The sequence below is a fragment of the Boleophthalmus pectinirostris genome, unplaced genomic scaffold (genome assembly GCF_026225935.1).
Source record: "Boleophthalmus pectinirostris isolate CB_2022bp ecotype Guang Dong unplaced genomic scaffold, ASM2622593v1 HiC_scaffold_18, whole genome shotgun sequence".
Classification (NCBI taxonomy): Eukaryota; Metazoa; Chordata; class Actinopteri; order Gobiiformes; family Gobiidae; genus Boleophthalmus; species Boleophthalmus pectinirostris.
The window spans coordinates 30,852,179-30,865,154 of record NW_026571133.1 but is presented as its reverse complement, the minus strand read 5'-3'; the positions used below and the strand labels follow the sequence as shown (position 1 = coordinate 30,865,154).

Sequence of the window (12,976 nt, the reverse complement as noted above, 5' to 3'; positions counted from 1 at the left end):
ATTTCAAGTGAACTAACCTGAAGGCCAGGTTGTGGTTGTAAATGAGAACTGGTTCTCAGTTGACCTACCTATATATAAAGGTTAAATAAAATAAAAGGCTGCTGTTACAGTCAGGAATGTTAAATTGCTCTCATCACAGTTTTAGGATTGGACAATTTGAGTATTGTATTTCAGAAGAGCCAATTTTACAAATGCAATTTGGCATGTTAGAAGAGTCAGATTTCATCATATAAACTTTTGTGGGAAATCTTGAAAACTGGAGAGTGGGGGGCTGCTCTGGACAGCATAAGATTATGAGGATTACTGTCCAGACGTGACTTAAACATTCTCAGGAAGCGCATCAAGCAGCGATATGATATGTCTATACAAGTCTATTCTTTCACTGCTGGCTCTTGTTTCCATATGTTGTAATATCCTTATAGCAAGTACAGACATGGGAACATTTTTCACAGTGGAAGAGTGGTGTGTATGGGGTTCTTTTGAAAAAACTTCACAAATGTCAGTATTGCACAGTATATGATGGAGGCAGACAATGACATAGGACCTCAAGTATGCAGGACTTAATGGGGCCAGTGGAGGAAAAAGTGTTGCCTGTTGCCCCAGTCTCATTATATCACATCACATAGACCTCTTTCCTCCATTTAAATGTTTGCTTATAAGCATTTGTTTAAATAGGTATTAGTAGGATTACTTTTTTGACTCTGGCTTTCTGTACCAAACTGCACATCACTTCACCTTACAAACATGGAGAAACAAAAACACTATATAAGGTAGACTATTTCTTGCGTATATGGGCTACAGAAATAAGGGGGGAAAAGGAAAATAAAACGGTATTGCAATGATGTTCTTTCCAGTTTACTGTAAAACGGTTACTACCTATAGGATTCGTCTGAATTTTGATAAAGTAAATTATGATCTACAGTTAATGATTTTCTAAATAAAATAAAAGTCAGGATATTCAAATAAACGTCCACCACCGGGGAGTAGTCGACATGAGCTTACAACCCAAAATACGACTCAAGCAGGTCTCGTTGGGCACCATTCTGCGTCCTGGAAACTACTCGACTTCTGCTCTAATTACTTTTAAACCACATCGTATAAAGTCTGCTATATTTTATTGCTGTTCGAGTGAGGAGACAGCAGCTCCGGGTCCAGAATAAGCCCCTCTGTGTCCTGTCCTTGTCCGGGTGGTCGCAGAAGCCTCTGCGCAAAGCAAGAGATTTCTGCAGCAGCACCGTGTTATTTGATCCTTGCTCTTTCTTTGCTGGGAAGAAAAGCTCGCCTCTTTCCCACGCTCTATGAACACGTGGTCCCCGGAATGAATTGGACTCACATGCCCCTCCCTCGAAACGCACGTCACAGCTCTCTCTTTCTCTCTCTCTCTCCCCTCTCATACTCATGCTTCTATCCTCAATGCAAAAAGTTATAACTAGCTAATATTAATAACTCGAGACGCATTCCGATTGATATTTCTCAGTGTAAGCGTTTTTGGGACACTGGCACCTCTCGTGCGCATTGGCCCAAGTTGCCCTAACAGTCGGCGCCAAAACAGGCTTTGTGTATCGAGTTGTCCTACTTCGTTTACAAGGCAGCTCCACAACACTGTACTGCTAGTACAGTCACCAGAAATAAACATGTCTTGCACATAAACAGCCTGCAAGAGAATTGTGTAGCACGCGTAAATAAAAGAATACCTTCAATTGTCGCACCTCACGTTATAAACACGCCTAGCTGTGCATTGTGTGATAATTTCATGATTTATTTTTTCAGTTTAGACAGTACAATCCTAGTGGTTTTGCGGATAATATGTTAACAGAGGGAGGGAGGTATTATTCCTCTTTATGCGCTTTTATGCATAAACATTGCAGCGCGCTTGTCTGGATTTGTCTTTTTCCCACATATTCACTTCACCGGCAGTAGCGCGGAGCTGTGTGGTGGGGGCAGAGAGACCAGAGCAAATGCCACAGAGAGTTTAGAGGAGAAACTCGTCCAATCAGAGCAACTTTTGGCTCATGCTGTGGTCTCTGCAAATGTTTTCCAAGTGTCCAGACACAGCGCAGCCAAAAGCGCTGATAGCGGACAGATGTTCCTGATTTTCCAGAAGATGTTCTGCACCATTCATTATGTACACAAGAAAAGAGACACATATATAGCTAGTTGACTCAACTGCACAGAAAATGTGCCGTTATTGTGTTTCTGATGGAACAGACGATCAAAGCGCACATCTGCGGGTGCTTCGTTTACATCAAAGTTCCAGATTTTTGTGAATGAGTCTAACCTGTGGTTTAAAGGCATGCACAGCTGTGCGTGACTTAGCAAACCAAAGTCAGAAATTACACATAGAAACATAACCAGGAATTAGTCTGGTAAAGATGCAATCCTCACGCATTATAACGGGGAAATTCACGTGCACGTGTTACATCCATGTAATTCATTTCACGGGGCATTTCATCTTGAGGTGTAACTTCTCATCTAAATTAATTAAATGAACTATGTGTAGCATCATTTTATGGAGAGGATCATTGTGTGTTATATCTACATTGTTTATTTATTTTAAGACAACTTAATGGAATTTGCTGTAATCTAATATTCGGATTATATGATTATCCATCTCATTATCGCTGGTTATTTAAACAGGTTGTGACCTTCATGCAGAGACGCACAGTGCAGGCAGATGCAGCCACAGACGTGCGCCAAATGTACAGTTAAGTGTGAGAAAATAAGGACAGTGTGAAAACCGCCAACCAAAAAAGAAGAGAGTGGTTTATGAAGTGTTACACAGATGAGACGACGACGAACAGACAGGCGACCAAACGGAGCAAACGGCCCGGAGATGGTTTATAGAAACGACTGTGGCCTCCCCTATCTCTTGTTAACACTACCTCTCATTGTCACGTTCACACACTCATTTGTTACGATATATCTTCATCTCTCTATTACCAGTATTACTACCTTTCTCACAGTCTCGCAGACGCCCAGTTCCCACGGTGCTGGGGGCTGCTGGTCTGCGGGTCAATCTGCTCACAGCGTCACCTCTTTTCACTTGTAAAAAGGAAGTAGCCCAAAGCTTTTGTTATGTCAAGTCTTAGTCTCATTTAAAAACAACTGGAATATATCCGCAGTTTATGATTCTGGCCCCTACAGCCAACAATCTCCTGCGCCGACAGAGGCGTTTTATGTGCAGGGAACTGTATTCTTTTTCTGGGATTTTAAATAGTAAAACCTGTCTCTAAAATTAAGATTGTCATTAAACATGCTACGTGCCACTGTGCGTTTCATTGACAAAATAAGTAAAAAAGCTTTGTGGAAAGCTATGCTGTGCCTATTGGCTGTGCCACGTAGTGCCAACAGCAGCGCGTAACTGTCAACTCCACCCTCTCTGATAGAAGTTTGTTATTATTGGCAGTTTTAGCCCTAATTACATTAAAATAATATAGTTCTAATGAGCCGGTGAACTTGCAATTAGCAAGGTCAACATTTTACCAACACTGATTTCACTTTATTAAACCACGTGGTCTATGTTACTATTTTAAACAGAAAAATAAATTGGTCAAATGAATAAACTTATTTTTTAGTGTTCCATTTCCCTTCCTTTGTCAAGTGTTACTTGACATGTAATTCACATAAAAAGTATTTCAAGCTTTCTTTGACTGTGAGGGATATAGATCTATTCAGAAATTTTGATCATTATATATGACCTCTTCACTGAGTAGCTTTTCTGTGTGAACAGTTTCTCCATGGCCCTCGTGCTTAGGTATACAGTATTATGACTGCATTGTGCATTACAGCGGCAACATTTGGCTCCCTTGGCAGACCACGCCCCCTCTGCACATTCACGGATGTTGGCCGCACCCCCTTCGAAGACAGCAGCCTATAACCTCCCTGAGTTTCCGCCCATTCCTCCACAGTTGATTCTTTGGAACCGTATTGTCATGCAAATAGAAGACGCGTAAAACCTTCCCCAAAGCAGAGCGCAGGGCAGAAACCCACGGAACGCACGGAGGATACGCGCGGCCCACGTCTTGGATTTCTAGCGTTTCGTCGCCACGGAGCCGTCCGTCTATCGTAGGTGAGCCGCAATCCTCTTATTTGGGAATCCTCTCACTTTTATTCAAAATTAGTTTGAATGCGTAAAGGTGTGCGCTCTTGTGCCAGGTATGTCTGTGTGAAGGAATGCGGTGTTCAGGTCTCAGTTTAGCATGGTTCTTGTCTCCCACCAGCTCTGGTCCGTGTGGAATAATTAGTATTTTGTTTTAATAGACGCCACGTGAACAGCATCACCGGGAACGCGAAGGAACCAGGTCTAAATTAAGGAAAGCGTGTGGACACGCGGAGCGGACTATCGGAGGTGTCTTCCCCATCCCCTGCGCAAGACGACCTACTGCTCCGCGGGGAATACAGTCAACAGAGGCTGGACCGCTCTTTATACCCTTGCAGTCTCCGGATTCAATTTTTATCTTTTGCACACTGCGTGTGTTTTCCTCGTGTCCTTTTTGGGATATACTACACAGTGGTCTTTCCTCCTCGAAGAGGCTGCTTGTAAGTGCCTTATCGCTTGGCAGCGGTCCCTTGTGCGCCCTCAATAGGACCTGTTCAGACTTTAGATCCACGCAGGATTACAGTCAAATATCGCCAGCTGCAGCCATGAGCCAGGCGGACGTTTCCACATGCTCCGCGCCACAGCGTGTTTTTCAGGAGGCGGTGAAGAAGGGTAACACCAAGGAGCTGCATTCATTGCTTCAAAACATGACAAACTGCGAGTTCAACGTGAACTCGTTCGGTCCTGAGGGCCAGACGGCCCTGCATCAATCCGTTATCGATGGCAACTTGGAGCTGGTCAAACTGCTTGTCAAATTCGGGGCGGACATCCGGCTGGCAAACAGGGAAGGATGGAGCGCGTTACACATCGCCGCATTCGGGGGTCACCAGGACATTGTACTATACCTCATCACCAAGGCCAAGTACTCGTCTGGCGCCCGGTGATCTGCTGTCAGGTAATCAACCAGCAAAAGCAACAAGCAACAGTAGACCATAAACTGCAGGCGGGATGCAGAAACTGTCTTTACTTCACAGTTGTGCCAAATGATCAGAGTAAACACACAGGGCTGCGCAGTTGTCCCTCACTGTAAACCAAACGGGGTCCTGCACACTCCTGGGCCAAACGCACAGCCAGCAGCGTGTTTGGTACTAAAGCTTTCCTCCTGAATGTCTCCCACATCGCGTCGTTCACTCTACAGGCTGCTGCTGCTGTGCGACTGGCCGAAGAGCCCCGCCAATGTCCCAGTTTCTCTCTCCATCCTCAGTACAGAATAGTGTCTTTGTGAGGACACGGGTCTGACCTGTGACTCCTTATTGTTAAAACTTCCTAAGTTATTTTAAAGAAACACGCACTTGATGTTAAAGCTGCATGCTGGAATATCTGCAAGGGGTGACATGGAGAAGAGGCTGTGTCTCCGTGCGCCAGGGGTCTGCTTATTTGAACAACTTTACTCCAACATGTGATCGCTTTCAGACATGTAATCATGAACAATTGACTGTGGTGAAGTACTGTACACAATAGCTTTACTTTGTGCATGTTTTAAAGAGACAGTACTGCTGGCGTTGTCCCATCTTTTCAGGCCAGTGTCAGTGTGACCCTTTTTGCCAATGGTCAAATGTGTTACTAAAAACAGCTGCTTTCGCTTTGTATCATTTGGAAATTCACTTTATAATCTCCTTTCAGTATTTTATTAACATCCTAGTCATCACTGTGAAAGCAGGCTGGGTTCTTTTATTTATGAAGGTACATTGAGAAGACTTTTTTTGTAATATGTCATGGTTCATCTGTAAAAAGTGAATCTTGGGTGACTCAAGCTGCTGCAGTCTTGTAGTATAACTGTCCCGTGTGAAGACTCCATTTAAAGTGCCCCCTACCAACATACTGTATATGTTACTCTTTTGCTGATTCTTAACAAGTGTTTTTTTCTCTCATTTCCTACTCTTCTTTTGGTTGCCTGTTGCCAGCTACCTCGACTATATAGTGTTCCCCTCTTGTCTGTCATCACTGCTTTCCATGTAAGGAATCACATAACTGCGCTTTTAAAATGGATTTTCTGCTGTCTTCACCCGGGAGAGTTTTTTTTTTTTTTTTAACATTACAACCAAACAAATTCTCAACATTTCATAAGCATACACTGCCATTCCCAATGTGCTACCTGTCCTCCAAGATATTTTTCAGTCAGACAAAAAGTGGAATTGTATCTTTGAAATGCAGGGAGTTTTATTGCACACAAAATGAAGCCCCTGGTGTTGGCCTGGGGTGCTGCAGGCCTTTGGAATAGTTACGACTACTGAGCAGGACCCTCATACTGTTGGACTATGAAGACAAAACAAGAATCCCACTCATGACTGTGGCGGGACTTCACTTTGGAATTTGGTAAACTTGCCTGCTGCATTTGCCGAAAAGTCATGACACCCTAACATTTGTATCAATGCTGCTTGTATGTTTGATTTTTTGTTTTGTTTTGTTTTAATGTTATATTTTAAGCCTACTGCTCAAAATGGCCAACAGTTTTATAAAGGCTTCACGGTTGCACAGGTTCACCTCAAGAGAAGTGTGTGGTTTGTTTTGTGAATGCGTTCCAGTGTGTGACTGAATGTGTGAGTGTGGTGAAGCCCTGAGCAGCTGTGGCTCTAGCAGTCATCCTGACTGACTTTTGAAAAACCTGGAGAGGTAACAAGTGAAGTGAGATCCACAACAAGGTCGAGATTGGTATCAAGCAACAAACATGAAATATGCATCACTTGTCTTAAACTTGATGTTTTTTCTTTTTGTTTGAATATTGCACTGATGACTGTTGTTGAAAAGTTGGCTTTTATGTGTCAACATTTTTATTTTTTCTGAATAGAAAAAACAAACACAACAAGATACTATTGTATGAATATATGCTCCAGGTGATGTTGTCCTAATGTCTGTGTTACTTTGTGGAAAAACATGGTGTTTTTTTAACAAAGAAGTGTGTATTGGGTGTATGTATATATACATATGGATATATATATCGCTGATGATGATATCTTTGGGCACTTTCTTTTTTGAAGTGCTGTCTTCCTATTATTGTTGAAAGGGGAATAATACATTTGATGGTAAGATCATTGATTAAAAATTGCACGGTTGTGTGGTTGTTTGGCTTTTCAGGGTCATAACATTTATGACGTATGAAAAAGCCTACCACCGGATTGGTGTACATGAGTGAGATGACTTTTTTCAAATTTTATTTTTATTTTTGAATGAGAAAAAGTGTGGAGTTTTATTCTTCTGGGACCAAATTGTGTTTCTGGTCTTGCTTCATTTGAAGTGAGAGGAGATCACAACTTGAGCCTTATTTTCTTTTATTTGTTTTTTTATGCTTTTATTTTTGAACGTTTGTAACACTGTGATGATGACGTCATGTCATGTGGAGATGAGTGCTGTATTATTTTTGTACGTTTGTGTACAAGCCAGTAAAGAAATCATTAAACCCATTCTTCAGTCTATGCATGTATTTTTTCACTGACTGTATTTGATTGAATGTACTCATCATTCAGAACCTGGGTATACTTGTTATTCATCTACCGCACTGTTAAGTGATTGGGTCTCTAAGCTGACAGGTGAATCTTTTCAGAAATAGTCTACGTGTCTGTTTCTAAACTAACAAAATAGTCCTTAGCTAAGTTTTTTTTTCCTGGTGGTGCAACTGCCCTCACCCCTCCCCCTCCCTCCTGGTGCATTTTTTCATAGAATAGACTGGTTTGGGAAACACCCCCCTCTTACCCCCCTCTTTGCCTGTCTTCTTCCAAACCAGAGCCCAACCCAGATCCCCATTCTCTCCCTTTGTCATTCATCTGGCCTCATCCTTTCACTGCCGGGATAAAAGAGCGCAGTGCATTCTGGGTAGGCTTGGTTTAAAGAAGCCTCCCTCCCCTCCCCTGTGTGTGTTGCTGGTTTTATGTTACCCCCACAAAAAACGTTCCAACACTCTGCTCTTGTTCTCTCTTCGGAATGATGAAGGCCTAGTCTTTGAACAACTCAGCTCTCCAAAAGCGTCTTTAGATCTAGCACATTTCAATGCTAGAATGGTTTTATTGGACACTTGCACTTGTACCACCACACTGCTTGCTCTATATTTGAGATATTTGCTATTGGTCAGTAACTGCTTTATAGGTTAAAAATACATTGCATTGAAAGTACTTTAAATCCTGCTGCATTTTTTACTGCTACCACTACTTTAAATTATATGCTGTTATTTTTACTGTTCTTGTATTGTCACTTTGCAACAACAACAATTATTACATTTACTACTAATACTGCAATAATAAAAGTACACCTACTCTACAACTATATCACCATAATATGCCTTCAATACTGCCACTTATATGCATTTAGACTTGCTTCAGCTGACAATACTTTGCTGTATTATATACACATTTTCCTTGCAATTAGCAATTCAAAACAAAATATGCTTTTGAACTGAATTAGAGTCCTCCTAATATTGCCTATAAACATAAATCTAAAAGCCATGAATACTGCTACTAATACAACTATTTCTGTCATAACTCTGCTAATTGTAAAACTACTTGAATGAATTGTTTTTCTTAGCCAATAGTTCTAAGGGTTCTTTATTTGGCAATGAGTTGTGTGACCCAACTTGTGAGATGTTTTTCTGCTCTCTTAAGGCCTTTTTGCTGACTAGAAGCCCCCGAGTCTTGGCTCTGCTCCCCTTAATTCCCAGCACCTGTTTTGCGAAAGCTGCCTATGTCCCTGTTTCCTGGAAGTACTGTGTTGCTACTGATATTGCATGAGTGTGGGAGGGTCGTGGGAACGCTGACACAACAATGCATCTTTCTACATGTCCGACCTGTTCATGTTGCAACAGTGGCTGGGTGTAGTACAAGTGTTACACAGTTTAGGTGGAGGTGCCACCTCGACAGTTCTATAAATATCAACTATCAAGACTGTTATGCCACTACTATTTTTACTAGAACTACAATAATCATTACTGCTCCTGCTATTTCTTTTGTGTTGCATTTGCTGTATACTGTGTCATAGTATGAAATATGCATTAAAAATAAGTTGCTTTAAGTAAGTAGCATGAACACTTAAGTAGATTAGTAGATGTGATTGGTGACAGCACCTCACTTACTCAAGTTATCAACATCAACATTATATACTTGTGCACCTGGGCAAGACACTTTACCAGATCAGCTTATGTGAATGCATAATGCATAATAATTATTGATGTTTTAAAAATACTATTTGGGCAACTGTGTACTATTTATTTTTTGTTAAAGGTGGATTTAACTCTTATAGTCTGCTTGTCTCCATAGAGATGTTATTGTACAAGAATGTGCCACAGTATGGCATTAAATATACATATCTGCATGGAAACAAAGTCACAGATCAGATCTGTGGCAAAGCAAGTCCACTCGTTCACAGTGAGAATGTATGTTTTCATGGTACTTTTGAGCAAAGAAAAAAAAAACTTTAAATAAATAAATTCAAGGTAGATAAGTTTAATTCCATATACTGTGAAATATTTCTGGCAAATCAATAGAATAGATCTCTGTGGAGACACATACACATTTTATGTGTTGTTTTGTCAGAGTTGAACTATCACTTATAAATGAATACATGTAATATTTTATTAAATATAAAAAAAAAAAAAACACAAATGTTATCTCTCTACCCTCTCTCTTTTTCTTCTCTCCCCCAGCTCTCTCCCTCCCTCCCTGCCTCTCTCCCTCAGTCTCTCACTTGTGGAGGATGTTTTTGTTGAGTTGTGTTCCCATTGTTCACACACTCAGTTGGCTGGCCTCCCAGGGCTGCTGCTGCTGCCTGCTTGGCCCCTAATAGGTTCTTCATGTGCCTTGGCTTTCCTCGCTCATCTCGCTCTGGAGCTGTGCACCCAGCAACATCAGGCATTTCACGAAGGAATTCTGCTGAGAAGTCACACAGAGACAATCCATTGTAGTATCTGAGAACAGGGTTTTTACCTTCACAAAGACAAGATTATTATAAAATATTCAAAGGCTTCCAATGTTTATTTTCTGTATATATTATGAATTTATATTAAATGTGCACTATAAAATATTTCTGGTGGAGAATCTGCTACCTGCTCAACTTCTTGGAAATGTTATTGCCCTGCCAGGAATGTTCCACATTCAAGATGTTTTTGTTGTTAAAATGTTTATTAATCCTTTCAAGAGCCTGTAACTTCATGATGTGACCTGCTTGTCTCCATGGAGATCGATATGTTTAATGCTGTACTGTGGAGCATTACAGAACCTCTTCTAGTAAAGTTAAGTTGTGCACCTTTAACACTGCAGTAAACTACTACTACTATAAGTGTTGGCGTGTAGTGTAGATCCTGGTATGCTTTGTGAGAAAATGTACTTATGAATTGCATTACTCGTTTTGATTGTCAGTTACTCTAACTTGTTTCTAAAAATAAATGGCTTCACCCAACTGAAAATACCAACAGTATCCGGAGCATGGAAAGTGACAGTTGTTATGCAAAGAGGAACCTTTTCACACTGTGTCAATCTGTTGTATAGTTCAAATAGTCAAGTACATAAACTGTAATATTACTTCATGCATCAGTTCTCGCGTGTTCTGAAAGTGTGTACTCTTGCATTTTATTAACTAAATTTAAATCACTTAAATTTGTGTATATAGCTGTCATGTCCAGGTTTAAAAGATGCATTATGTAGCTTTTCTCAAAGGAGGGTCTGCCACCTGCTTTTCAAATTTGGCATCTAGAAAAGACAAGACCATAACCACGACTAAGAAAAAGTTTGGAGTCAGTAGAGGCTACTCTACTCACCGAGATAAAGCGCCTGTTATTTTGGGGGGTAGACATCTGTATTGAAAAAAAATATCAGAAGGATAACCTTAATGCAAGACAAAGAATGAATATCTCCTTGGAAACAAGCAGGTGTACTATTTGCCAGAAATGTTACCTAGTGCCCTTCAATATTGTGAGTGCAATGATATTGCCTTAAAGGACCTATGTTATTTTCCTATCTACTGTATTTTATAATGTTTCCTCATCAAAAATTTTAAGCTATTATTTATTATCTGTGTTACCTTTTCCTGCTGTTCTGAAATTGTGCGTTGCAACACTGGAATTTCCCCACTGTGGGACTAATAAAGGCATATCTTATCTTATCTTAAAACATACCGGCAGTTGTGTTTTGTTTCATTCACACATGTTTAACATACAAACCCTACATATTTAGGCTGTATTCTTCTCTTAAACTGATAAGACGCTATTCCATCTTGTGATCTCATGTGGTAATACAGGAAGTGCTCCACTGTGTTTTTAAACTCCATTCACCTTCCCTAGAATCAGTTGGAAATTTCAGGGCTGAAGTTATCCCATCTCTACTAAACTAAAGGTAAAAGGTACTTTTAAAATTGAAAACTGCCTATAAATGACATCACAAGGTGGAACAGAGCATTTAAATCCTTGGAGATATAGACAGATTAATAATAATGTGTTACTCAAATGTGTGAATGAAACAAAACACAACTCCATGTATGTTTTTGATGAACAAACAACATTCTAACATGACTGAAAGCTCACAACAGTCAATTTGGAATAATTTAGGACCTTTAAAAGTGGCCTCCATGAGTTGTCTAAGAAAGACAACAATTTAGCATTAATTTATGAACACAATAGCTTATTTTATAATATTTTTTATAACAACAATAATAAAAACAACACTCCAGTTGAGTCTTTACCTTTGCCTGGTGACAGTGAGCTTTAAATCTTGCTGATATTGCACTTTGGGTTTGTCAGCCTCTGAAAACAAAAACATGTCTGTGATTGTCCCCCGCCCCCTGTGGACCCCCGCCTTACCCGTGTATATGTGTGTGTGTGTGTGTGTGTGTGTGTGTATGTGTATGCAGAGGAGTAAAAGTGAGAGACAGGTGGTTGGGCCGGTCCTCTCCTTGCCCTATGCTCCTTTTTGAACTTTTTTTTCTTTCATTCTCCCAGTTCATTCGTTGCTGCTTTTCCATAGCACTAGTGACAAGGCTCTCCATTCACTGGCTCATTCTTCCAGCGGCCCCCTCCCTCACCGCTCTTCCTTTTGTCTCACTCGCAGGGCCTGCTTTTGCTATTCACCAGCCAGACGGACCGCCATTGACTGGATCCCCCCACCAGCAACACCACCCTTAACCCCCCCTCTACCCCATCGCACACATATGCACCAAGCAACCTGGCCAGTCTCCACCCTACACCGCTCTGTATCAGGCAGCTGCTATGCTAATGAGGAGGAAGGCATGGATGGAGCAGGCAGCCTATAGTTGCAGAGTGACCCCATGTCCATGCCAGAGTAGCAGCAGACCTCCTGTTACACAAAGGGATGGCCCCTCCCCCCTGTACTCCTCTGCTAGGGCCTTCTCCTTTCTTATTCAAATCCATTTTATACCCCAGTGGTAAAGGGAGCGCTAAGTGCAGTATGTAAAGTAAGCCTGCTACTGCCCCACGGGCGTAGCCATTCACAGGCCCACAGACAGACACAGCCCTGTGTCCATGGCTTTGGGATCCATGCCTTTACACACGTGACACCTGTGCCAGAGAGTGCTGAGGATATGGCTAAACGATATGCTTTTGGTGTGTGCTTACGCATCACTAAACTTCTATAGGATGGGATTCTATAGGATGATCAAGATCCAAACAAAACATTCATACACCTACATTTAAGTGTTTAGGAATCTCATATTCCTTGATTTTATTGTCCCCCCATTCATTTAAATTCAACTTATAACTCATTGCACTTATAATAAGTTGTGTTTGTTCCTTCTATATTTGTTTGTAATATGTTCTATTTGTTCACAGTATGATACAGTTTGGTTTATATCTATACATCACAGGAATATTGGATCAATGAAGACTTTGCAGGAAACATTCAGGTTTGCATACTGCTGACAAAATCTGATATTTGTGTGATTATT

General features: G+C 41.0%; 1 protein-coding gene across 2 annotated transcripts; it reads left to right on the top strand.

The window, feature by feature from the left end:
• Window positions 1-3,920: 3,920 nt before the first annotated feature.
• Window positions 3,921-7,512, top strand: nrarpa (NOTCH regulated ankyrin repeat protein a). 2 transcript variants are annotated; one of them, XM_055154193.1, is made up of 2 exons: window positions 3,921-4,065; window positions 4,261-7,512. In XM_055154193.1, the coding sequence occupies exon 2, from the start codon at window positions 4,645-4,647 to the stop codon at window positions 4,981-4,983; it is 339 nt and encodes a 112-aa protein (XP_055010168.1). In that variant the 5' UTR covers window positions 3,921-4,065; window positions 4,261-4,644; the 3' UTR covers window positions 4,984-7,512. The 2 variants fall into 2 exon arrangements, with proteins under 2 accessions (XP_055010168.1, XP_020795912.1); XM_020940253.2 differs by having other exon boundaries at window positions 3,921-4,069.
• The last annotated feature ends 5,464 nt before the right edge of the window (window positions 7,513-12,976 follow it).